General features: G+C 35.7%; 2 protein-coding genes across 3 annotated transcripts in view; one reads left to right on the plus strand and one right to left on the minus strand.

Moving 5' to 3' along the window:
* LOC142342723 (uncharacterized) overlaps positions 1-25,033 on the plus strand; it is a 467,707-nt gene that overhangs the window by 136,366 nt on the left and 306,308 nt on the right. The gene's annotated exons all lie outside the window — the stretch shown is intronic.
* The window catches only part of LOC142342720 (transcription initiation factor TFIID subunit 6-like), a 31,193-nt gene continuing 19,344 nt past the window's right edge, over positions 13,185-25,033 (minus strand). The window contains exons 5-6 of the mRNA XM_075394239.1: positions 17,175-17,471; positions 13,185-13,581 (exon numbers count right to left, since the gene is read on the minus strand). Of these exons, the coding sequence (XP_075250354.1) occupies positions 13,298-13,581; positions 17,175-17,471 (581 nt within the window). The 3' untranslated portion in view covers positions 13,185-13,297. The remainder of the gene's footprint in view (positions 13,582-17,174; positions 17,472-25,033) is intronic.

The raw sequence follows: 25,033 nt of genomic DNA on the forward strand, positions 1-25,033 counted from the left end.
TGTATTGGTGGTGGAATTTTTATGTTCACCATCAATATCAATATATAATTTATGAAGTGAATTAGCTGTGAGATTGTGTTTTTGTTGAAGTAATTGGGCATCAGAATGTATGCTCGATAATGTTGCAACTAAAAATTCCTCGTCATATTTGGAAACATTTTTTGCTGGTTGACATGGATTACGAGATATGTAATCAACTAGGCCCATTTTCGCGCCGAGTAAATGCTCTATTGAGAATTGATAAGGCAAAAGACGGTCAACCCACCGTGATAACCTACTATTGTAACTTTTATTTGATCGATGTTCTTTTAAAATGGAAAGTAATGCGCGGTGATCAGTGATAACAGTGAATTCTTTGCCATACAAATAATTTTTAAAATATTCTATGGACCAAAATACCCCAAGAAGTTCTAAATCGTCAATACTATAACGTTCTTCACTACTGTTTAAAAATCGGGATGCAAAAGATATCGGTTTCCAACCATCAACTGTTAGTTGTTCTAGTGCTGCTCCCAATCCGGAGCGTGAAGCATCACATTTGATTCGCGTTTCAAATTGGGGGTTATAATGAATGTTTTCTGTATGATTTGCTATGCGAGTTTTAATTGCATTAAAATGTAGTGTATGAGTGTCAGTCCAAATGTATTTAGTGGATTTACGAAGTAGAGGTCTTAACGGGTGGCAACGTTGAGCTAAATTGGGAATAAATTTACTAATATAGTGAACTGAGCCGAGGAATGAGCGTAATTTTTTTAGTGTGTTAGGAGGTTGTAATGACATAATAGAGGATGTTTTGGATTCGAGTAGCGAGATCCCAGATTGAGTTATATTATAACCTAACCATGAAATTTGTTGTTTTGCAAAGTGGCATTTCGGAAGATTAATACGAAGGTTATCTGCATCCAATTTTTTAAGACAATCTAATACAAGTTGAAAGTGATCATCTTCTGAACCTTTGCTAACAATTAAAATGTCGTCTAAGAAACAGAATGTATTTTTAAGTACAATCAGAGTGTAATCCATTGCCTTCTGAAACTCAACAGGCATGTCTGTAAGACCGTAGAATCCTGTCTTGAATCGATATGTGCCTGTCATGTCACCACTTATAAAATTAAAATTACAATGATTAGCAGTTTCAGGGTGTAAGTTTAGTTGGCTGTAAGCGTATTTAAGATCAATAGTAGCGAAATATATTTGCTCCGCGGGTTCTGTTTTGTAATTTGTTATTATTTGTGATATCGAGTCCATAAGTGTTTCAATATATGGCATCTGATATTTGTTCTTGTGTATTGCTTTGTTAAGAGTTTTAGAATCTAGTGCTAATTTTATGGTTTGATCTCGTTTAACTGTGATTACAATAGGTGAAATAAAATATTGGTCAGAACAGTTATTCAGTTTTTCTATATGTCCCTCTACAAGAAGTTTTTTAATTTCAGTATTTACTCGTTCTTGCAAACTGATGGGTACTCTTCTACCCTTTTGATGTTTTGGCTGAAAATTACGATGAAATTTAGATTTGACAATGTGTATTTTTGAGCGACCAATACCTGTAATAAGTTGAGGGAATGGTTGTGCGATACGTGTTTTAAATGGACATTGAGATGTGATAGTGTTGACCATACTACCTTCCTCTTTTGGTATTTGAGTTACTGATATTCCAAGAGCGTCAAATAGATCTCTTCCCACTAGTGGTTTTAGTCCATCACGGACTACTACAAATTCAGCTTCTTCAAGTCGCCATCCATTGCTCGCAATTGGTGCCTGTATCATACCTATCACGTTTATGGGTTCGTTTGAAAATGTTTTGAGTTCCTGGGGAGGCGCTATCATCAACCAACGAGCAAGGGGAGAATTTTCCACAATTTCCGAAGCGAGAGACTCGGGCAAAATACTGCACACACTGCCGGAATCAATGAGAAGTCCAACATGGGTGTTACCAATTTGTAGGATGGTGTTCTTTGGTTCGATTTGTATTGCTTTACTTGCGATGCTAGCGACCATATTGTCATCTGAGCTGTCGTAATCCGATTCGCATTGCGGGTTATAATTCATATTTTGTATGGCATTTACCGTTTGATCAATTGTAGTTTCTTCAGCGGAGTTAACATTAGAGCGATTAGATTTGTTTGATGATGATTTCGGTTTTCTGCACACTCGCAAAAAATGGTTTTGGAGGCCACAATTATTGCAAGTCCTGCCTCTCGCAATGCACTTGACTTTATGATTAGCTGACCAAGTTAAGCCACAGTTCCTACAGAGTTGGTTTGGTGATCGAGGAAGGCTGGATGTAGTCGGCCGTTGATTCGGTGGTCGAAAAGGTCGTTGAGGAATTATTGCATTAACTTGCGGAGCAGATTGCGAGTTTGTAATTTGTAGTTGGTTTCTTTGACCTAGTTCCATATTTATGGCCAAACGTAATGCTTGGGCTGGTTCTAAAGTTTCTCGCAACAATTCCCGTTGAATTTCTGGATCTAACATATTTGCAATAAATAAGTCTCTGATGAGGGTGTCTTCTTGACTTCCGAGCTCACAATTTTCAGAAAGTTCTTTCAATTTTCCGAAGAAATGTTCGGTAGACTCTCCTCTTGTCTGTTTCATGGTGAGAAGTACATATCTGTCGAATGTGATGTTGCGCTGACGAATAAATGCTGTTTCCATGATTGTCCAAAGTTCTGCTGTTGAGAGACTGTCCATCTTGAGATGCGGGTTTTGACTACAGACAATTCGACGTCCTTCAGTACCCAAACTGAGATATAGCATTGACACAGTCTTTCGATCGGCCTGTGCCCATGGCTTGTCTCCGCACATTATTCCTATCTGCAGTTGTCTCTGGCACCGGTTTTCCCAGTTCATTTTTGATTAAGCGTTCCTCGCCAATCTTTCCCGCTCCGATTGTGCCGATGATCCCGTTATCGTAACCTCATAGATCGGTTCAAGTGGTAGTTGCACTGTTTCAGGTTTTGGTTCCAACAAAGTGCCTATTGTGATATTTTCCTTCGCAAGAAGAGCTAACTTGGCCTGCATCTGCCACTTTTCCCATTTCAGCGGCGGGTCTACACTAGGTTTATCCCAGAATGGCTCAATGCCAAGTGGGGTTCGCTTTTGAGCTGCTGACTGCGCCATGTCGTACGCGGATGAAATTGCGTACTTGATCTTGAGTCGCGAGTTGTGTTTATGTTCTATGTCCTACTTGCGCGGCGAGTGCGCTTTACACAATTTCTGAATGAATCCGCTTAGCGAATCGCTTAAGGACTAATTGTTTACTTTACTTGATTTGTAAAGACAGTTAATGAAGAATAAGTTAAATTAAGCAACTGTACGCGAAGTGCAAAACTAAGAGAATAAAGAATAAGGCAACTGGTATTCCAGAAGTCATAACGAAATGTGAACACTAATTTTCCCTTTGTGGGAAAATGGGAGCAACAGACTAGCATGTGAATTAATAATGACTTATGCACATGCCCCTCAGGAATAGGTACACTAAATAAATTAAGTACATCGTATGATAAGTTTACTGCACTAAATTAATTTATGACGTATGACAGAGACTATTCTTGACTCAAACGTTTGCTTAATGGACTTACAACAAAAAAGACTAGTTTTGTTGTTCTAATTATTTTGTTTAAAGTTCAACAAAATTTTGGAATATAATCAGTCGCTGTTTTTTTTTTCAAAAGACTTTCTTTTCTGTTTTTTTTTGTTAACAGCGGAACAGAACCAATGAAATCAAGGCGTACTAAAGACAGTTTAAAAACGTTTCTACAGTATTTTCAGGGAAGCATATCTAGTTCCTTTCAGTCAAAAACTTCTTGTAGTTTTGGCTTTTGAGAAAATTTGCTTTCAAAACAAACATCGGATTACTTAGTTTTGCAAATTTTTTCTAATAATTTGTAGCCTAAAGTAAACACAGACAGATTGCATCATCTTTTTGAAGGATAAAAAATTATAATTTTACTGGGATTTTACGTTTAAGGTAATGATTTTAAGGCTCTGATAGTACGCGTTTCAAATTCTTAAGGACTTAATGGTCGAAAAGGTCGTTGAGGAATTATTGCATTAACTTGCGGAGCAGATTGCGAGTTTGTAATTTGTAGTTGGTTTCTTTGACCTAGTTCCATATTTATGGCCAAACGTAATGCTTGGGCTGGTTCTAAAGTTTCTCGCAACAATTCCCGTTGAATTTCTGGATCTAACATATTAAGTACATCGTATGATAAGTTTACTGCACTAAATTAATTTATGACGTATGACAGAGACTATTCTTGACTCAAACGTTTGCTTAATGGACTAACAACAAAAAAGACTAGTTTTGTTGTTCTAATTATTTTGTTTAAAGATCAACAAAATTTTGGAATATAATCAGTCGCTGTTTTTTTTTTCAAAAGACTTTCTTTTCTGTTTTTTTTTGTTAACAGCGGAACAGAACCAATGAAATCAAGGCGTACTAAAGACAGTTTAAAAACGTTTCTACAGTATTTTCAGGGAAGCATACCTAGTTCCTTTCAGTCAAAAACTTCTTGTCGTTTTGGCTTTTGAGAAAATTTGCTTTCAAAACAAACATCGGATTACTTAGTTTTGCAAATTTTTTCTAATAATTTGTAGCCTAAAGTAAACACAGACAGATTGCATCATCTTTTTGAAGGATAAAAAATTATAACTTTACTGGGATTTTACGTTTAAGGTAATGATTTTAAGGCTCTGATAGTACGCGTTTCAAATTCTTAAGGACTTTCGCATCGTTTTAACCGCTGCGACACGTTTTCTTTTTAAGCTATTTGTTTTTTTTTCTGAAATTTGACAGATTTCTTAGTTTGTAGTCTTGTGACATTTTCTGGATTATGATATGTCTCAATTGCTTCCCTATGTGGCATAAGTGAAGAGGTATCAACCGCTGCCACAGTTATATCTAATGATTTTAATCAATCGAAAAGATTTTCGGAAATAGAAACTTATTTTTAAACTTCGAAGTTTCTGCTGTTTTTGTCGAATGTTTACAGAGACTCACTGAAGCCAAACTCCATGATTTTTTGCAGCAAAGCTTAAATTGCATTTTTTATGTTTTATCTGATGCCATTTTCTGTCTTACTTGATATAGCGAAAGCGTGGGACAGATTTTTTTCTGAATTATTATCCATATCTATCTCAAAATGGTTTGGAAGAAAAATTCCTCAGGTTCTTCAAATTGTATACTTTTTACAAAAAATAACGAGTGGTTCTTTCAAATGTCAAATTAAGAGACCGTAACCAGCGGTATTCTCTAGAATGAAGGGTTCTTATTTGCGGGTAACCCCAATATTTTTTGTTGGTAACCCACCAAAATATTCTACAAACCGATACTGATAGTTTCACGAAGATCAAAATCATGAAATATTCTCGAGAAAATTTACCGAAAATTGACATAAATTTCAAGAGATCATCAGTATGAAGGGGTCAGGTCAATAAGAGAACTTGGCGTAAATCTCTTTGGGGGATTTTAGCATTTACCTTATTGTAAAGAAGTCTTCTAAAGCTTGCTCTCATTCGACAGGTTTTGACTTCTGGAACAAATGTAATTGTTAGGTGTAATCTGTTTTTAAAAAATGAAAGTACAGTTCCAGTTGTCTACTATGGATCAAGTATTTGGTTCCCCAAAACTTAGACTGCAGCGTGTGTAAAAATTTCAAAGAAGATGTGATATGCGGATATGAGGAAAATAGAATCTATCTGAAATCTGAACAATCAAGGTCGTCTAGCGATTAGGTCCATGCTTGTCCCGCAGATATTAATCTTTCGAAAAGAACACTTGTTGGACAGACAACTCCAAATCCATTTGATTATAGTCAAAATTTTCTTGTCATTTTGATTTAAAAAAACACTTGTTTTCAGAACAAATACCGGATTATTAGGTTTTGCCATATTTTTCTGATATTCTGATTGATTGTAGCCTAAGGTCAGCGAAAACCGATAGCATCATCTTTCTCAAGGTTTATTAATTTTAAAATAACTCGGGTTTTACGGTTTACGTAATGGCTTTTAGGCTTTGATATTACGCGTTTTCATTTAAAACATGCAATTTCTGGATATCTGCCCATTTTTGAGATTTTTTATCCTTGCCACTTCACTTTTACGGGGAGGTTCTTTTCGAGGTGGTCGAATAGCAAGCGCAACTCAACTAATTTAAAGTTCTCACTGAATTGCTTATATAACGGCTGCCACACACTATATAACGGCTCTCACACACTTTTTGATTTTTTAAGTCTTTCTGACATTTTAATTATTTTGCAGTCTTGTGAGATTTTTTGGATAATGACATTTCTCAATTGCTTCCCCGAGAAGTATAAGTGAAGAAATCTCAATGGCTTCCCTTTTATCGTTACTTATGTTTCAGTTTCACCCTTCTGCTGTTTTTGTCGAATTTTTGAAGATTGTCATTAAGGCCAGATCCCATGTTTTTTTTGTGCAGCATAGCCTAATTTGTTTTCCTTAGGTTTCATCTGATGCCAATTCCTGTCTTACTTGATATATCGAAAACGTTCGAAACAATTAACTTCAGAATTATAATCCACAAACTATCTCCTTATGGTTTTGACGAAAAGTTTCTCCAGTTCTTCGAATCGTATCTTTCAGACAGACAACAACAAGTGGCTATTTCGAACTTTACATCAAATCATGAAAATGTAACCAATAGCGGACCACAAGTGTAAACTTTTAGTTTTTCTCTTTTTGGTTTATATATATGATTCACCAGAAGTTTTCTTTAATGAAAGGTTTCTACTTGCGGACGACACAAAAATTGTTGGCTCAGTAACCCATCAACTTATTCTACAAACTGATATTGATAGTGCAATCACCTGGAGGGAAAAATGAATTTCGATTTCATAAAGTTGAAGCATATGAAATGTTCTCTACAAAATCGCGTTAATCAAGAATTGACTTTTCATGCAAGAGAACATCAAATCGAACGGGTCGGATCAACAAGATATCGTGGCGTAAATTTCTCCAAATATCTTTCTTGGCCTTTTCACAATGACATTGTTGTAAAGAAAAGTCTTCAGAAGCTAGCTCATATTCAACTAGTTTTGCCTGCTGAAACAAAAGTGAAAGGTCTCTACCGATTGGGCACGATCTGGTCCTCGCAGACCTCAATCTTTTGAACAAATTACTTGTTGGACAGACAATTCCGAATCCATCGGATTTCTGGAAGATCATATCACACGACTGCATTACAAGTTCGTGGTAAAACTTTGATTTACGCTCGAGAGATGAGACAAAAGCGGTGCGAGATAATGTGGATGAGCGGGGTCAGGAACTTTATGCGCAAACACGCATTCCCGAGCCTCCTTGTTTCCTTTTTACCATCTCTCATTAAATTTGTGTATCAGAAGAAACATTCATCAGGAAACAATGAAGCAGCCAAAAAATAGGAAACGGTGCTACAAAATAGCAATAAGGCAAATTCGGTATTCTTGGATAGCCTAGAAGGTAAAAATGGACAGAAGGATGGAGGACAAGCACAAATACAAGCGGTGAATTGTTTCCTGACCACATGCCAAAAAGTTTGACAAAGCCGCTTCGCAATACACCACGTTCAATATTTTTCCACCCCCACTACTCCCATTAGAACAGAGACAACCATTATTCCTGCTTCTCTAAGTGGTATCTTCAAACAACTCCATCCTCTCACACCATGGAACTCAAGAGCTACTACAGGACGAAGAGTGGGTAACGTTTCTCGTTTCCAATCTGCGGAACCACTCGTAGGTTTTGCTACGCGATCGTCACTGGACAACAATACTGCATCGACGACGGTAACATCTGATTGCCAAATTTGCAACATCAGCGACGCCAGCGCACGGAACTCCACTGCCAAGAACGGAGTTGAAGCTTACTTTCAAGGTACTATTAATCTCTAGCTATTAATAACCAGTATATATTTTTTGAGAAATAAACGGTGGATAAAAACTAGTTTCTTAACATAATTCTCTGTAAAGTTTTTCTATTTTCAAGTCAAAGCTTTGTCGACGTTAAGGGATTTCACCTATTCTCTTTACTGAGGCAGTAATGTTAGTGTTTTTCGGATAAATTTAGTTATGTTCAGCTAATTTACTCCACATGCGAATTTTGATTCCCGCTAAGTGGAAAACTACTTGTAAGTCACAGTTTCCAATTGATGACGATTCGTTAGGCAAATTCACAAACTTGATCACCAGAGCTGCTGACGCCCATAAAAAGAAGAAGTCAAGATGATATTAACATAACCGACTAACGTCGGGCGAATTGCTCTCAAATGACCAGCGAGCGGTTGGCTTTATCAGTAGCTAGCCAGCTTGATTCGACTCCGCAACTTTTAGTTTTCTAGCCTTGTTAGTAAATAAATAAAAAAAACTGATATTTTAAAAATATGCAAAATATTGCAAAATTTAAAAAAAAGCTTCAGGAATTCACATTGAAAATGTTCAAAACTGTTTTTTTCCTCTGCAGTTATGTCAAGTAACCCATATGCAAGACTTGAAAAGCTTTGTTTGCCAGTAATGATTGTTAAACTCAGAAAAGGACAAAATACAGAAATTTTGAAAACAGTCGCAAATTTCATTAAATTCTTGCTAAAATTAAAGATATTAAAATCTTCAAAAACATTTTTTTTTGTCTCAAGAGAATATCTATTATCCCTATTTGAAGGTTTAAATAATTTCACTGGCTCAAAGATCCATAAACTTGGATCATCATAACTTTAAGAAAAATTTGAAAAAATCCTGAGCCGAAAATTTTGAAAACATTCGCAAATTTTATCAAAATCTTGCTAATATTCAAGATATTATAATTTTCAAAACCATTTTATTGTCTCAAGAGGCTAAGACTATCCAGTATCCCTATTTTAAGATTTAATTAATTTCAATGGCTCAAAGATCCATAAATTTGGAACATAAATATTTTAATAAAAATTTGCTTGAGCTGGAGTCATTAAGAAATTGACACTAACTTGGAGAGGTCCCTAGGACCCTGGTGCCTGGAAAAAGACAAAAAAAATCAAAATGATTAAAAAAAACTTGAAAAAATTGCAAATATATTTTTTTAAAATTGCTGATATTAAAATTTTGAAAACCATTCCATTACATCGAGAAGCTCTGCAGTAACCTATAATTAAACCCTAGAAGAGATTATGTGCCTTTTGAGGCTGGGAAACCTAACAAATGAAAAGAAAGAATTCAAAAAAACTTGAAAAATAATTGCAAGCTGCACAAAACTGCTAAATTCGTGATAAACAAAGTTGAAAACTAACTAATCCAATGACCTCAGAAATTTTCAAGTAGCTTATTATCGAACGCTAAGCAAGATTTTCTGTTAGGCTGAAAAACCTGAATAGAGCCGATGAATTTTGAAAAAATTGAAAAAAATTGCAAGTTTTGCAAAAAAAAGTTCTCTAAAATTCGTGGTGTTGAAATTTTTAAAACCATTCCATTACAATTAGAAATTATACAGTAACCTAAAACCTTAGAGGAGGTTCCTCGGCTCTTTAGGCTGGAGAAACCTAAAAACCGGCAAACATTTTCAAAACCTTGAAAAAATGCAATTTTTATCAGAAAAAAATGCTGATATTTGTCATGTTAAGAATTGAAAGCAATTCCATGGCAAATAAAACATTTTCACCAAATAATATTATTATCATACCCCTAAGTACATTTTCTTGGCTCCTGCGTCTGGAATAACTCGAATAATGAAGAATAAATGTGAAAAAAAATGAAAAACTTGGAACGTTTTCTCAAAAAGATGCTAAATTTTGTGATGTTTAAATGCTAAAACCATTCTACTATGACTAGAAACTATGCAGTAATCTATTAAAAACCTATAGGGGGTTCCTTCCTTGACACCTAAGGCTGAAAAATTTTAAAAAATGACAAAGTTTCAAAAAGCTTGAAAATTGTGAAAATTAGTATAAAATTGCGTGTTTTTAGCGATCGGTTGTTCGTCAGTAGCCACGGGGGGTGGGGGATGTGCACCGGGGGCTTATGAGGGGGGGGGGTGTGGGCAATGGTTGAGGGGTGTCAACAGTGGGGGTTTCTTCAACCTCTAGGAACAGTCCTTCACACCATAAGTATAGGTCTCCAAAACAGTTTGAGCTGAAACAGCTGAAAAGCTCTAAGAGCACTTAATGCCCGCTGGGCGCTACCTGTTTATCCCGTTTTTGTGGACGAAAAATCAAAAACGTCAGACGAAAAATCGGTCAAGCAAAAAATCGCATAAAGGCCGGCAGGATTAAAATAATTGCTACAAACTTCGTTTGAGAACAATTAAAAAGTTCTTAATCACCACTATCTAAGGTACAAATAAATTATTAAACAAAAGGCAGCAATTATGGAACCCAATGCGAACTCGAATCCTTCTCCGGTCATGGGTACTATCACTGCCACACCATAGGATCCATGCTGCAAAAAGTCACTTGAGTTGAACCACTGATTTTGAGGACAAAGTTAGCCAAGTTAAAGAAAAGTAGAAATTAAAAAAATTCTGCCATATCCATTAAAAATTTGGTGTCAATAAATATTAATAACCAGCAGAAATAATGTGAAATTTGTATAACCGGTCAAAAATTAGAAAATGAAAAAATCATTTTTATAAAAAAATTAAAGTACACTCAAAATACTCTATTCAAAAGAGGGGAACTTTTGATACATATCCCCATTGATTACTATATTGAATGCTGCAGTAACATTTCATCAGTTGTACTGAAGAACCTTTGGTACACTTGGCGCAGTATTCCTAACGTTAAAAATTTGTTAATTATTTTGCCTAGCGTTTCCGTGTTTTGACTTAAGTTCGTTCTCCCGCGCCATGAACTGATAGTGTACATGCAGATCAATAACCCTTCATTCTCTCCGTTTGTAATTTGTGTTGTTGCATAGTTATACTTTGCCGCTTCTTTTCAAAGCAAGTTTGCCGGGTGAAGTCTGAGTCATTTTGGTGTTATTAAAATTTTGAAAACCATTCCATTACATCTAGAAGCTATGGAGTAACCTATGATTAAACCCTAGAAGAGATTATGTGCCTCTTGAGGCTGGGAAACCTACAAAAAAAAACTCAAAAACTTGAAAAATAATTGCAAGTTGCACAAAACTGTTAAAATTTGTGGACCACAGAAATTTTTCATTAACCTATTATCAAACCCTAAGCGAGATTTTCTGTTAGGCTGAAAAACCTGAATAAAGACAGCAGATTTCAAAAAATTCAAAGTTTTGTAAAAAGAGTTCTAAAATTCGTGGTGTTGAAATTTTTAAAACCGTTCCATTACAATTAGAAACTATAGAGTAACCTAAAACCTTAGAGGAGGTTCCTCGGCTCTTTAGGCTGGAGAAACCTAAAAACCGGCAAAAATTTTCAAAAACTTGAAAAAATGCAATTTTTATCAAAAAAATGCTAATATTTGTCATGCTAAGAATTGAAAGCAATTCCATGGCAAATAAAACATTTTCACCAACATTATATCATACCCCTAAGGACGTTTTCTGGCCCCTGCGTCTTGAAAGACTCGAATAATGAAGAATAAAAGTCAAAAAAATGACAAAGTTTCAAAAAGCTTAAAATTGTGAAAATTAATATAAAATTGTGTGTTTTTAGCGATCGGTTGTTCGTCAGTAGCCACGGGTGGTGGGGGATGTGCACCGGGGGCTTATGAGGGGGGGGGAGGGTGTGGGCAATGTTTGAGGGGTGTCAACACTGGGGGTTTCTTCAACCTCTAGGAACAGCCCTTCACACCATAAGTATAGGTCGCCAAAACAGTTTGAGCTGAAACAGCTGAAAAGCTCTAAGAGCACTTAATGCCGGCTGGGCGCTACCTGTTTATCCCGTTTTTATGGACGAAAAGGCAAAAACGTCAGACAAAAAATCGGTCAAGCAAAAAACCGGCATGAAACAGGCCGACAGGATTAATATAATTGCTACAAACTTCGTTTGAGAGCAATTAAAAAGTTCTTAATCACTACTAAGGTACAAATAAATTATTAAACAAAAGGCAGCAAGTTTGGGACCCAATGCGAACTCGAATCCTTCTCCGGTCATTGGGGTACTATCACTGCCATACCATAGGATCCATGCTGCAAAAAGTCACTTGAGTTGAACCCCCGATTTTGAGGACAAAGTTAGCAAAGTTAAAGAAAAGTAGAAATTAAAAAACTGCCATATCCATTAAAAATTTGGTGTCAATATATATTAATAACCAGTAGAAATAATGTGAATTTTGTATAACCGGTCAAAAATTAGAAAATGATAACCATTTTTTAAAAAAAATTAAAGTACACTCAAAATACTCGATTCAAAAGAGGGGAACTTTTGATACATATCCCCATTTATTACTATATTGAATGCTGCAGTAACATTTTATCAGTTGTACTGAAGAACCTTGGGGTCACTTGGCGCAGTATTCCTAACGTTAAAAATTTGTTAATTATTTTACCTAGCGTTTCCGTGTCTTGACTTAAGTTCGTTCTCCCGCGCCATGAACTGATAGTGTACATGCGGATCAATTATAACCCTTCATTCTCTCCGTTTGCAATGTGTTGTTGCACAGTTATACTTTGCTGCTTCTTATCAAAGCAAATTGCCGGGTGAAGTCTGAGTCATTTAGGTGTAAAGCGTACCTGTATACCAAAATCAGTACACTATTGTAGTAGAAAGTGGAGTACAAAACGACAAAAAATGGCAAGAATTGTAAATCCGCTCTGTTATACCTTTGCATGACAGCCACATTTGCATGACAGCCACAAAATCACATTTAGTTGCACAACTGAGACTTCTCTGCAATCAAGCATCCTGAATGAAGCGGCTGAGCGTTAACGTAATATAGATCCGCTCAGCTCACAGCTACAATAACCCACTAAATTCGGACGAATTGCTCTCAAACTCTAGACAATTATGACTCGCCAGAAGTCCCGTTCATGGGAGAAATTAAGTTAAATAAGCCTGAACATGAGATGCTCCATCCGAAAAGTCCAGAAGTGACTTATAATCTTTACTCAACACGCATAATATTGTTCCGGGTCATGAGACTATTTGGAGGAAGCATCCAAAATGAATCCTCCACTCGGTTCGCTATAATGCGAGTCCCACTCCAAGTCTGGTCTAAGACATAAAACCCTTCAACACCACCCATTTAACCTTAAACTCATTTTGGCGAAATCTAAGCGCTTTTTAAGAGACGTATCTCATTTGAATAGACAACTAACTGAGTTTAATTAATTTCTTTCAAAAATCGAATAATGCAATTTTCCGTTCTTTTTTATTCAGTCTCAATTGCCACATTAATTCTGTCGTTACAGTTTCAGCTTCAGCGATTAAATGAGTAGTTATGCTGACTTGAACCGTAAAGTGCGCCGTTGGGGCTTATCTGGCTACCACCCGTCGCCCCTTGAGGGGAGATCATTGACTGTAGCTGCTGTTGAGGATTCAAATAATGGGGTGCATTTGGGCTTATTTGGAAATCTTTGGAGTCTGGGGGCGAGGTCATAGGTGCTGACCCGTTTGCAAATGTCTGGTGATGCGGTCGAACCTGGTGAGGTGAATTACTGAAGTATTGGGGTTGTCCAGCTTGCTGATGTATCACATGACGACCTAAAACACGAAAGTTCTTCGTTTTTATCAGCCTCTTACAGATAAGACCAATTTTTTCTGCGCCACCTCGAATTGACTAAATTCGCGTTATTTAAGAACGCTGTTGAAAATCTGTCCTATCATTTGCATGCTTTCCCCGTTTGTATTTAAAGTTTCTACATATGATTCAAACAAACACGTGTCATTAATTTATGATTTCCATTGAATCTACAGAATTGGTTCTTTCCTTGCTACAAGTTTTTAATCAACACCTGTTGCGATAACAGCAGTTAAATAAACTGCTAGTGTAATAAACTTTAATGCCCGATCGACAACGGAAAACACTTCAGCATTAGACTACGAGTTTATCACACTCTTTTATCGCCACTGTTTCTAAGTAAGCAGCGGCGATAAAAGAGTGGTGATACTCGTAGTCTAATGCTGGAAAAGTTTGATAAACTTGTAGTCTAAATAAACTTGTGTGGTGTGTGTTGTGTGGGTGGTGTGTGTGTGTGTGTGGTGTGTAAATTTGTGTGTGCGTGCGTGTTTGCGCGGGTTTGTAAGCGCGTGCGTGTGTGTGTACGTGTGTGCGTGCGTGTGAGTATGTGTGTGTGGGAGGGGGCATGAGAACAAACCGAAGAACAGATCCGAAGAAATATCACTTACCTTTGTAAACGTAATTGTCCACAAAAAAAATAAATGAAAAACCAATAACACTGTTCAATTTTGAAATGATCGCAACAGGTGTTGATTAAAAAAATTACCGCACGGTTGTTATCGCCCTCGAAGTTATCATAACACCTCGGCTTCGGCTCGGAGTTTGATAAATTCTCGGTGGCGATAACAGCTGTGTGGTAATATTCATTAATCAACACCTGTTGCGATGATAGCAGTTAAATAAACTGCCAGTGTAATAAAGTTAAATGCCCGATCGACACTGGAAAAACACTTCAGCATTAGACTACGAGTTTATCACACTCTTTTATCGCCACTGTTTCTAAGTAAACAGTGGCGATAAAAGAGTGGTGATAAAATTGTAGTCTAATGATGGAAACAGTTTTATAAACTTGTAGCCTAAAAAAACAAACATACCCAGCAGATTGCCGAAAAATAGCCGCTATTGATTCCAATAAGCATGATTGGGATTGAAAGAATAGAAGATATTAAAAAAAATTTTTGTACAAAAACATTTTTTAAGTCCGATTTATTTTGATGGCATTTCGTAGATGAACATACTTCTGTTTCTTAGAGAGAGGCTACAGGGGCTACTATCTATACCAATAAACATTAGAGATGGTAACTAAGACTTATAGGAACGACGTTCAAATAGCAGGCATCTAAAATTGGGCTCTATGGGCTTATCCTGTTTCTATTTCTGACTTCAATTTTTTATACTGACTCTGTTCATTTTGAATTGCTTTACTGAGCAACTGATGTTCAAAATCACTTTTAGCAGAATGAGAGAAGAGAGAAAACTAGCCTGGAGAAGTCAAAAAGATTTCACGCAAAATGTTGAAAAAGCGGCCAAATGAGATAAAGCAAAACATTTTTTTCGACGAAGTAAAAATCCATAGGACAAGTCCTGACGTACAATTCAGAGAAATTTCATTGACTAAACAGAAAACACGACATAGAACGAACTAATCAAAAAAAACAGTAAAAATCAAAGTAAAATTGACGCCGCAAAACCTCTCGCTCTACTTCCTGTTTCAGCGTGACCAAAATCACTACTCCAATTTGACTTCAAAAATCATGAAAATGTGTGAACACATCTTAAAAAAACATAGCCGGAAGAATTCCGGAAACGACTCGAAGGAGAAAATTGCCCATAGTAATGACTTAACAACTAGAAAAAATATCATGAAGCCTAAACATTCACAAACGCCATAATAAAATAAGCAAGAATAGAAACGGCATTCAAAAACAAATTGAATAAAAAAAACTAGAAAAATTTAATGAGTTTTTTTAATTGTATAAGGAAACATAAAGCGAATAAAATCTCTTTGCACTTATAGCAATGAAAAGCTCGCAAAGCAATGGTCAAGTCATAATAGGCTAAGAAACTTGTCTAAGACTTAAAAAAAAAGAAAAATTGCAAAAAAAAAATAGGAAAAATGGTTTAAAATTTCTCAATTTTTGTCATTTTTCCTTAGCAAAAAAAGTTTTATACCATCAAAACTTTAATCAACTGGTAAGAGACAATTCCTTTAGTAACAAGCTTCTAATCAAATCCCACTTAAAGCAGAAAAACAAAAAAACGTGCAAAAAATCATTAAATTTCGTCTAAAAATCAGCAAAACTGATCAAAAACCTCCAAATTAGCATTAAACTCAAATTAACTACTTGAAACCTTCAATTTTTATCGAAACATGGCAAAAACTAATGCAATATCATAATCAAACCTCATAACCAACAAAAGTTGCAAAAAATCTGCTTTTAAAGGCCGCACGTGAACAAAAAATTTCGCTCGCTTAGAAAATTTTTTAACATCAATTTCTCGCTCTCTCAAAAACAGCGCTATGAACAAAAACCACTCTCTTTTCGCTCCACTCTTCCCTTTCTCGTCACTCCAAAATCACTCCAAATTTTTTAACGCTTTTCATTTCCCGCTTCAAAAATTACTCCAATAAAATTGATTAAAAACATAGCCGGCAGATTGCCGGAAAATAGCCGCCCTAGACGCTTGTGGCGTTGCATGAATTGAAACAACTATAAAAAAAATAGACAGATTGACCACCAGTCCTTTAATAGACACTAGACTTTTTGGGTTTGCTTAGGACTGTCATTTTTATGAGACATAAGCTTTTCAAGGAGAACACCCTAGTAGGGCTTTTCAAAATTAGGATCTTTTCTGTTTGTGCCCCCTCAGCTTAGTGGTCGCATATTATTTGCAACCCCCCCCCCCCCCCCCCCCCAGATGCACGTGCAACATTTGGGGGGGGGAGCACAAACGAAAAAGATCCCAAAATTAATATTTGAAATCAAAGACTCTAATAATCAAGAATTAGGGCATATATGTTTGGCACTACTTAGATGCACACTATTGACCTTTAATAAGTAAATGTTCATAATATTTTAAAGTTCCATAAGTAAGTTCAGAAGTCATTTTTTGAGTGAGGTAAGTCATTGAAAAAGTCAATTCCAAGAAGTCAGGGTAAGACGAAACAAAAATCTGTATGACAGAGTAAAAAAAAATTAGGAGCACTATAACAGCCGCCTAGAATTGAGGACGCGGCTATTAAAAAAGGACTTCTCCAATACTCCTCTTCGAGTCGTAAAAAGACAGCGCCCCCATACAAATCAAATTCTTTGAATTGTAAAAAAAGACAGCGCCCCAATACAATTCAAATTCTTTGAGTTGTAAAAAATAGGAGCGCTATAATAGCCGGCTGAGATGAGGGCGGCTATTAAACATGATCAAAACAGGTGTTGATTAAAATTACCACACGGTTGTTATCGCCCTCGAAGTTATCATAACACCTCGGTTTCACCTCGGAGTTTGATAACTTTTCGGTGGCGATAACAACTGTGTGGTAATATTCATTTCGAATTACGATGCCAATCTAAGACACTCATAACTAAATGATCGAAAAACGAAACGCTGTTGTCCTTGCCTTGCTGCATTGTTGCAACTCTAGGAACCCCCCTCATTGGTTGCTGCTGTGAAGTCATGTTGACCATTCCCGCACCTGCGTTGTGTCTCTGGACAGCACCTGGAACTCCCCCTGCAGCATTGGAGTGAGATACTCCAGGGACACTCGGGGAAGTACGGAGTGTAGAGGGGGTGACGTAAGTGATAGCTGAAGAGGTGCTCTGCTGCTGTGACTGAGCATTCCGCAAACGAGACACCTCATTGTAGATTAATGGTCCAAGATAGTGTCCGTAGTGGGTTTTGAATTCGTTGAAGTCAACTAAAAGATTGAAATGACGTTCTCTCAATGAGATAGAAAAGAAAGTTTCAGAGAAACCAAGCCTGCAGATTGCCACATACAGCTGCAAAAGACAAATTTACAGCCTTTTCTTGCCGTAGAAAACTTACAGCCTATTCTTGACGTAAATTTTCTCGCTGTAGAAAGACACAAATTTACTGCCTTTTCTCAAAATGCAGTAAAGAGTTCTAAAAGTAAATGTGCAGCTTTAGTTCGATTAAATGATGAACTCAGAGCATAAATTCTTAGGGTTCAGGGTTCTAATCCACTCCACTCAATGACATGGCTACATTATAACTCATTTCCTTTCATGTTTTTGACCTGGATGAGATTCACCATATGGCGCAATTTTGTTGAACCTCAACTCCATTCAGTTAAAACAGTCGATGAAGTAAGTCAGAGATCACGTGCACTGACTTGTGAAAAAATTAAATTAAATTAAAAAAAAACATAGCAGGACAAGTCCTGACGTACAATTCAAAGAAGTTTCAATCACTGAACAAAAAACTAGACCTAGAATGGTCTATGAGTGAATTAAGAAAAGCATTTCTAAAAAATCAGACCCAAAAAAACAAAAAAACAGAAAATCAATGTCAAAATACCGCATGTGAACAAAAAACCAATAGCGAGAAATAGAAATTTTGTTCAAACAAAAAACTAGGCCCAGAATGAACTATGAATAGATTGGGAAAACCATTTAGAAAAATCCGATACAAAAATCGAAAAAAACAGTAAACATCAAAGTGAAATTGCCGCATGTGAACAAAAACACCACTAGCGAGAAAGCAAATTTTTCTTCAAACACCGTTTACACACTACTTTAAAATTAAAGCGAAAAAATTTCACGCTGCAAAACCCCTCACTTTTTCGCTCCAATTCCTGTTTCGGCGTGACCAAAATCACTACACCAATTTGACTTCAAAAATCTTGAAAATGTGAACAGATCTTAAAGACAGCGCCCCAAAAAATTCAAACTCTTTCAATTGTAATAAAAAAACATAGCAGGACAAGTCCTGAAATACAATTCAAATAATTGTATTAATTTATGATAATCATTAACTCCGCTTAAAAGACAAATGAGAGCTAATGGTAATGAGACTAAGCAATAAAATAACACCAGAACCACAACAAGCAAGACTAAAAATTCAACTTAGGATCTACATCAAAAAAACAACCGCTATGAACTCAAACTGCCAACTATACTCCTCTATTTCTCATTAGCAAACTGCCATTAAATGTCCATGAGTACTCTCACTAACAATATTAAATGGATCTATTCTGTTTCGCCCCCCCCCCCCCCCAGTGTTTTTATGACCCCCAGTTACAAACTATATATTGCTATATAGCACGTTACTATGTAAGAAGACAACACATGTGCCTGGGGATCATAAAAGATTTATGCTCACTAAGCTGGGGGAAACAGAATAGATCCTATTAATTATTAAGACAAAAATAACCCAAAATTGCAAAAAAAAACTCGCTAAAACTTTTTGAAAACATTTAGTATAAAAGTCACAGAGCGCAACAGCTACTGAAGGATACAATTACATCAATTATTTGAGTCCTCAATGAACACCGTTGAGATCTGTCATCACTGAGATTAGGTGATAAGACAGCAATAAGTACAACAAATAGTAGCAAAACCAAAAAAAAATCACAAGATTTTTTTTACAACAACGAACAGTCGTATAAGTCAAAAAAAGCAATAGCAATCTACTGAAATGACTTGCTTTAATTGAAGCCTTTTTAGCAATCAATGAGACCTGTTGATAATGAGACTAAGTTAAGACAACAAAGTTGAAAAGAAAAATTAGCAAAACTCAAAAAATTCGATAATTATTATTGAAAACGATTAGTGTCAAAGTCATAGAAAGCACTATCTTTAACAAAAACAATTCAATCGATCAACTTAACCCTTATTAGCAGCATCAGAGACCTGTCCCTCATGAGACTAAATGGCAACACGCCAAAAAGTACAATGAGCACTTGCCGAACTCATAAATTCACTCGAAATTTTAACGAATTCAAGCAAATGCAAATAGGCACAATTAGAATACATATCTACCGTCTTAAAAGCACTGAAGGAGAGAAACCTCTGCAAACAGAAGTCAAAATGACGCACCGGAAAAAAATCCATCTCAAAAACCGCCAAATTGTTCAAACACCAATTTCTCCCTACACTTTAAAGGTATTTTGAAAACGCCACGCCTCAAACCTACCGAATTTTTCGCTCCCTTTATTATTTCAGAGTGACCAATATCACCAGTCTAATATCACCACTGACGTGAAAAAGCCGAAAAAAGCGTGAACAGATCTTAAAAAAAGACAGCACACCAAAACAATTCAAATTCTTTGAATTGCAATTAACAGAAAAACTAATTCAGAAACTACTGAAAGCTATATAAAAAAAAATGATACCCAAACAATCAATTCAAAAACCATTTGTAAAATACTGATATTTAAAGTTAAAAATTAGCAAAAACTTCTACAAAAGTGAAGTCGAATTCATATTGAAGCTAAAAGGGGACAAAACATTCTCAACGTGACCAAATGAATATTGACCTGGAACCCTCTATTGGACTTAAATTAGTGAGTGTTAAAGTTATACTTCCGAGTGAGGTAAGATCAGGAGACCTTTCCGGGTTTAGCTCAAACGCATGAAAAACTCAGCATGGTAAAAAAAATACATAGCTGACAGATTGCCAGAAAATAGCCGCAATAGCTCCGTAGATCTGCAGTCTAAAAAAACCGTAAAAAGACAGACAAAAAAAAATGTCTTTTCATTGAAGGCTGATACGTTACATTTTGATTAGAAATCTGTATAAGTTTTTGCTGCCTATATTAGCTGCTCTCAAACAACCTTCATTTAGAGTGACACACACCCATTTGACCTTATATCTTTGAAATAAAGTAAAATAAAGTCAATTTCAAAGTGAGGAAATCATTTTTGAGAGTGAGGTAAGTCAAGTGTGACCAAAAATTTAATCACGCGAATGAACAAAAAACTCGCTCCACTAAGAGCGAAAAATGACGTCACACATGCAATTCAGTTGAAATTAATCCAGTAATCAATTCAGTTGAACAAAAAGCAGATTTGAAGTGGTTGTGACGTCATAAAAAAACCAAGAAAGGCCAATAATAGCCCCAGCTATCGGTGTGCGGCTATTAAAAAGGACACGCCCCAAAATCAAGGAACAGAATTAAATAATATAGACGGCATATTGCCGGGAGATAGCCTCCCTTGATCCCACTGACCGATGTTGGGATCTAAACAGAAAAAAAAAGAAATGACAGCCCAATTTTTTCTGATTGTCTGTCGAAAATGTTTAAATTTGTTTTGCAGTTTCATTAGATTCGATTAAATATTGAGTGATAATACAGCCGCAAAAACAGAGGACTATAAGTGTATTACTCAAACAAATTACAAATATACTCTAAGAAGCTTAGATGTTTTAATGCACAAGATAAATTGACGATGGCCTTCAAAAATTGTCCTTATATAGTTCGCAGTTTCATTAGATTCAATAAATGTGGCGAAATCGGCCTCTAAATAGGAGGAAAATTAGCTTAATACCAAAACCAGTGAGCATTATACAAACATGGCCAGAAAACTGCCGGAAAATAGCCTCCGAAAAAAAGAGCCTCCGTGAAAATCGTGACTTGGTAAAGCAAATAAAAAAAGAGCGCCTAAATAATAGCGGTCGAGAGGCTGACGGCGGCTATTAATAAGAAACCATGATAACTTAATACACTAAGCCAGGTCTCTAAATATTAAGCATTAGTGCTAGAGCTTTATTGTTTTATACAAACATTTCTTATTCCGTTTCTTTTAAACGTTAAATTCGTTACGAATGAAACACGGACAACGTGATCGAAAGGGTCTCCAATATAAAGTCCTTTATCTCTGAAAATAGTCTAACCAATTTTGAAAGACTGTCTTGACTGTCCGAAAGTAAAATTACACAGCTGCCTAGAGTACAGCTCAATGCCCCCACCAAGATGCCATTCACACTTACTAGCAGGCCCGCAAAAGCATCAACAGAAAATCATCTAAAAGGATAGAAGGTTAAAAAATTGTTTTTTTTTGCACCACCTGGGGCGGGAACCTATGCCCCTCGTTCAAAAGGAATAGGTTTTACATTTCGTCACCAATGTGTTTAGGTTGAGTATATTACACTATGTGCCAACAATTTTTTTGTTCAACCACGTTTTCAGCTTTACCATTTTGCATACTTAAGGAGCGCTAAGACTTGTACAGATATTATTCTACATGGTGGCATAGTGTAACTCATGATCTACGTTAGGCTGCATGTATAAGGAGCGTTTATAACATGCGATGAAACGGAGCTTAAACATACAAAAGAGAAAAGGGAGAAGAAAGAAACTAAAGACAAAAGACAGAGGAAAGAAACAAAAACGAACGCAGAAAAAAAGAACAGGAAAGAGATAAACGAAAGAGGGAAAAGGAGAGAAAATAGAAAAAAAGAACAGAAGAGAAAAGACAAAGAAACGAAACACAAAAAAGACCAATGAAAGTGGGAAAAGAGAAAAACAAACGAAAAAAAACCAGGACAGAAAAGAAAAAGAGAAAAGAGTAAAGAAAAAGAGAAAAGAAATCGAGAAACGAAAGAGTAAAGAAAAAGAGAAAAGAAATCGAGAAACGAAAGACAGAAATGAAAGAAAAGGAAGAAAGAGAAAAGCAAAAGGGAAAATAGAGAAAAGCAAGAGAAAAGGAGAGAAGACAGAGATAAAGAAATGCAGAAAATGAACAGAAAAAAAAGAAAAAGAAAGAGAAAAACAAAAGAGAGAAAAGACACAGAGAAAAACAAGAGAGAAAAGCAAAGAAAAGAAAAGAAGAGAAGAAAGAGGGAAAAGAGAAAAAAGGAGAGAACAGAGACAGGAGAAAAACAGAAAACGATACCGAAAAAAAAGAGAAAGAAACGAAAGAAAGAAGATAGAACGAAAAAGGAAGGCAGAAGAAAAAGAATAGAAAAGAAAAAGAGAAAGGAAACAACAGAAAAAAGAAAAGCAGAAAAGAAGAACAGGAAAAAAAGAGGAAAGAGAGAAAGAGAGACGAAAACGACAGAGAGAAAACAGAAAAGCAAGACAGAAAACCGAGTGAAAAAAGAAAGGCAGAAAATAAAGAAACGCATGAGAAAGGAAAAACAGAAAGAAAAGAGAAAAGAAGAAAAACCTACAGAAAAAACGAAAGAGAGGAACAAAAGAGAGAAGAATGAGAAGGAAAGGCAAAAAAGAACAGAAGAGAAAAAGAGAAAAGAATGGAAAAAAAAATGAGGAAACGAAACAAAAAAGAGAAAGGCAGAAAAAATAATAGAAAAAAGAGGAAACGAGAGAGAAGAGTACGGAAGAGAAAAGAGCAGAAAAGAGAGAGGGAAAAAGAGAAGACAGAAACAAAAGACACACAAGAGAAAAGCAAAGTAAGAGAAAAGCAAGTGAGAGAAGAAAAACAGAAAAGAAAGAGAAAAGCAAGAGATAAAAAGAGGGAAAGAGAAAAGAAAGCGAAAGGAAGGAGAAAAAAACAAGAGATATAAGCAAAAAAGAAATAAGACAGAAAAGAAAAGGCAGACAAATGAAAAAGAAAATACAACACGGAGAAACGAAAGCGAAAATCAGTTCAGAAAAGAAAAGAGAAAAGCAGGAGAAAAGAAAGAAAAGAAAAAGAAAGGCAGAAAAGGAGATAGAGAAAAGAAGGAAACAATAGAAAAAAGAACAGAAAAAGAAAAGAAGGACGGAAATAAAGGACAGAAAAGAAAACGAAAAGCAAGACAGAAAAAAAAGAGAGAAAACGAAAAAGAAGGGCTGACAAGGAGAAAAGCAAGAGGTAAAGAAAAAACAAAGGAAAGAGAAAATAACAAAAAACTAAAGAAAAACCTGAAAAGATGAACGAAAGAGAAGAATGGGAGACAAAGGTAAAAACGAAAAGAACAGAAAAACAGAAAAGAAGGTGAAAAAATGAGAAAGTAAACAAACAAAAGAGAAGAAAGGCAGCAAAAGAAGAAAGTTTGAAAAGCAAAAGCCAAAAGAACACAAAATAAAGAGGGAAGAGCAAAGAAATACAGAAACGAAAAACAAGAGAGAGAAAACCAAGAGAGAGAAAAAGAGAAAAGAAAGACAGTAAAGAAAGAGCAAAGAAGATAAAAAGATAAAAAAAAGTCGAAAGCGAAAAGAAAGCGAAGAAAAAAGGAGAGAAAAGGACCGAAAATATAGATAGGTAGCGAAACGAAAGAAAATAAAGAAAAATAGAGTAAAGAAGGCGTGAAAAACAAATCAGAAAGGAAGAGAATAGAGAAAGAAGAAAGAGAAAAGCAAGCGAAAAAGGCACAAAAAAAAGACAGAAAAGAAAAAGAAAAATAAACGATACAGAGAAAAGAGACAAAAGAAAAAGATAAAGAAAGGGAAAAGAAAGAAAAGGCAGAAGAAACACAGAACAGAAAGAGAAAAGCAAGAGATAATCGAAATAAAAGAAAGAAAGAAGAGAACAGACAGACGGACGAAATGAGAAAAAAACGAATAGATAGACAAAAGAAAGAAACAGAAGGGAGAAAAAGACAGAAAAGAAAAAGCACGACAGAAAAGCAAGACAGAAAAAAACAGAAAGGAACGACAGAAAAGAAGGAGAAATGCAAAAGAGAAAAAACCGAAAGGAAAAAAGATACGAAATACTCAAGAGAAGTGGAAGAGGAACAAAGAGAAAAAATATATGAGAAAAAGAAAGACAGATAAAAAGAACAGAAAAGAAACAGAGAAAGAGAGAAAAGAATCAAAAGAAAAAGACAAAACAAAAGACAGAAAATGAATATACAGATAAGAAGGAAAGAAAAGCCAAAGAAAGGAGTAGAGAAAGAGCGATACAGGAAATACAAAAAAAAGAAAAACGAAAGACAAAAGCAAGAGAAAGAAAGACACAAAAAAGCAACAGAGAAAAAGCACGACAGAAAAGAAAGAGAAAGGCAAAAAAGAAAAACAGAAAAGAAAAAGTTGCGCGAAACTAAAGAAAAGCGGTAAAGGAACAAATAGAAAAAAAATGAGAAAAAAACAGACACGAAAAGAGAGAAAAAAGACTGAACAAGAGAGAAAAGACAGAGAAACGAAAGAAAGAAAAGACAAAGACAAATGAAAAGACAGAACAGAAAAAGAAAGAAAAGAGAGAAAACAAAAAACGCAAGAGAAAAGAAAAGCAGAAAAGAAGAACAGAAAAAAAGAGGAAGAAAAAAGAAAGACAAGCCAAAGACAGACAGGAAACACAAAAAAGTGCGAGAAATGCAAGAGAAAAAAACAAGAGATTAACGAAAGAGAGAAAAGAAATAAGAGAACAGACAGACAGAAGAAAAAAGAAAAAAGCGCATAGAAAGAGAAAAGAAAGAAACACAAGGGTGAAAAGAAAGACAGAAATGAAAGTCAGAAAAGAAAGCGAAAGAAAGACGGAAGGGAAAAGAAAGACAGAAGACGGACAAGAAAAACAGAAAAGAGAAAGAAACGCACGAGAGAAAAGCAAGAGATAATCGAAAGAAGAGAGTAGACAG

Source organism: Convolutriloba macropyga, chromosome 7, assembly GCF_964194025.1.
Source record: "Convolutriloba macropyga chromosome 7, txConMacr16.3, whole genome shotgun sequence".
NCBI classification, from domain to species: Eukaryota; Metazoa; Xenacoelomorpha; order Acoela; family Convolutidae; genus Convolutriloba; species Convolutriloba macropyga.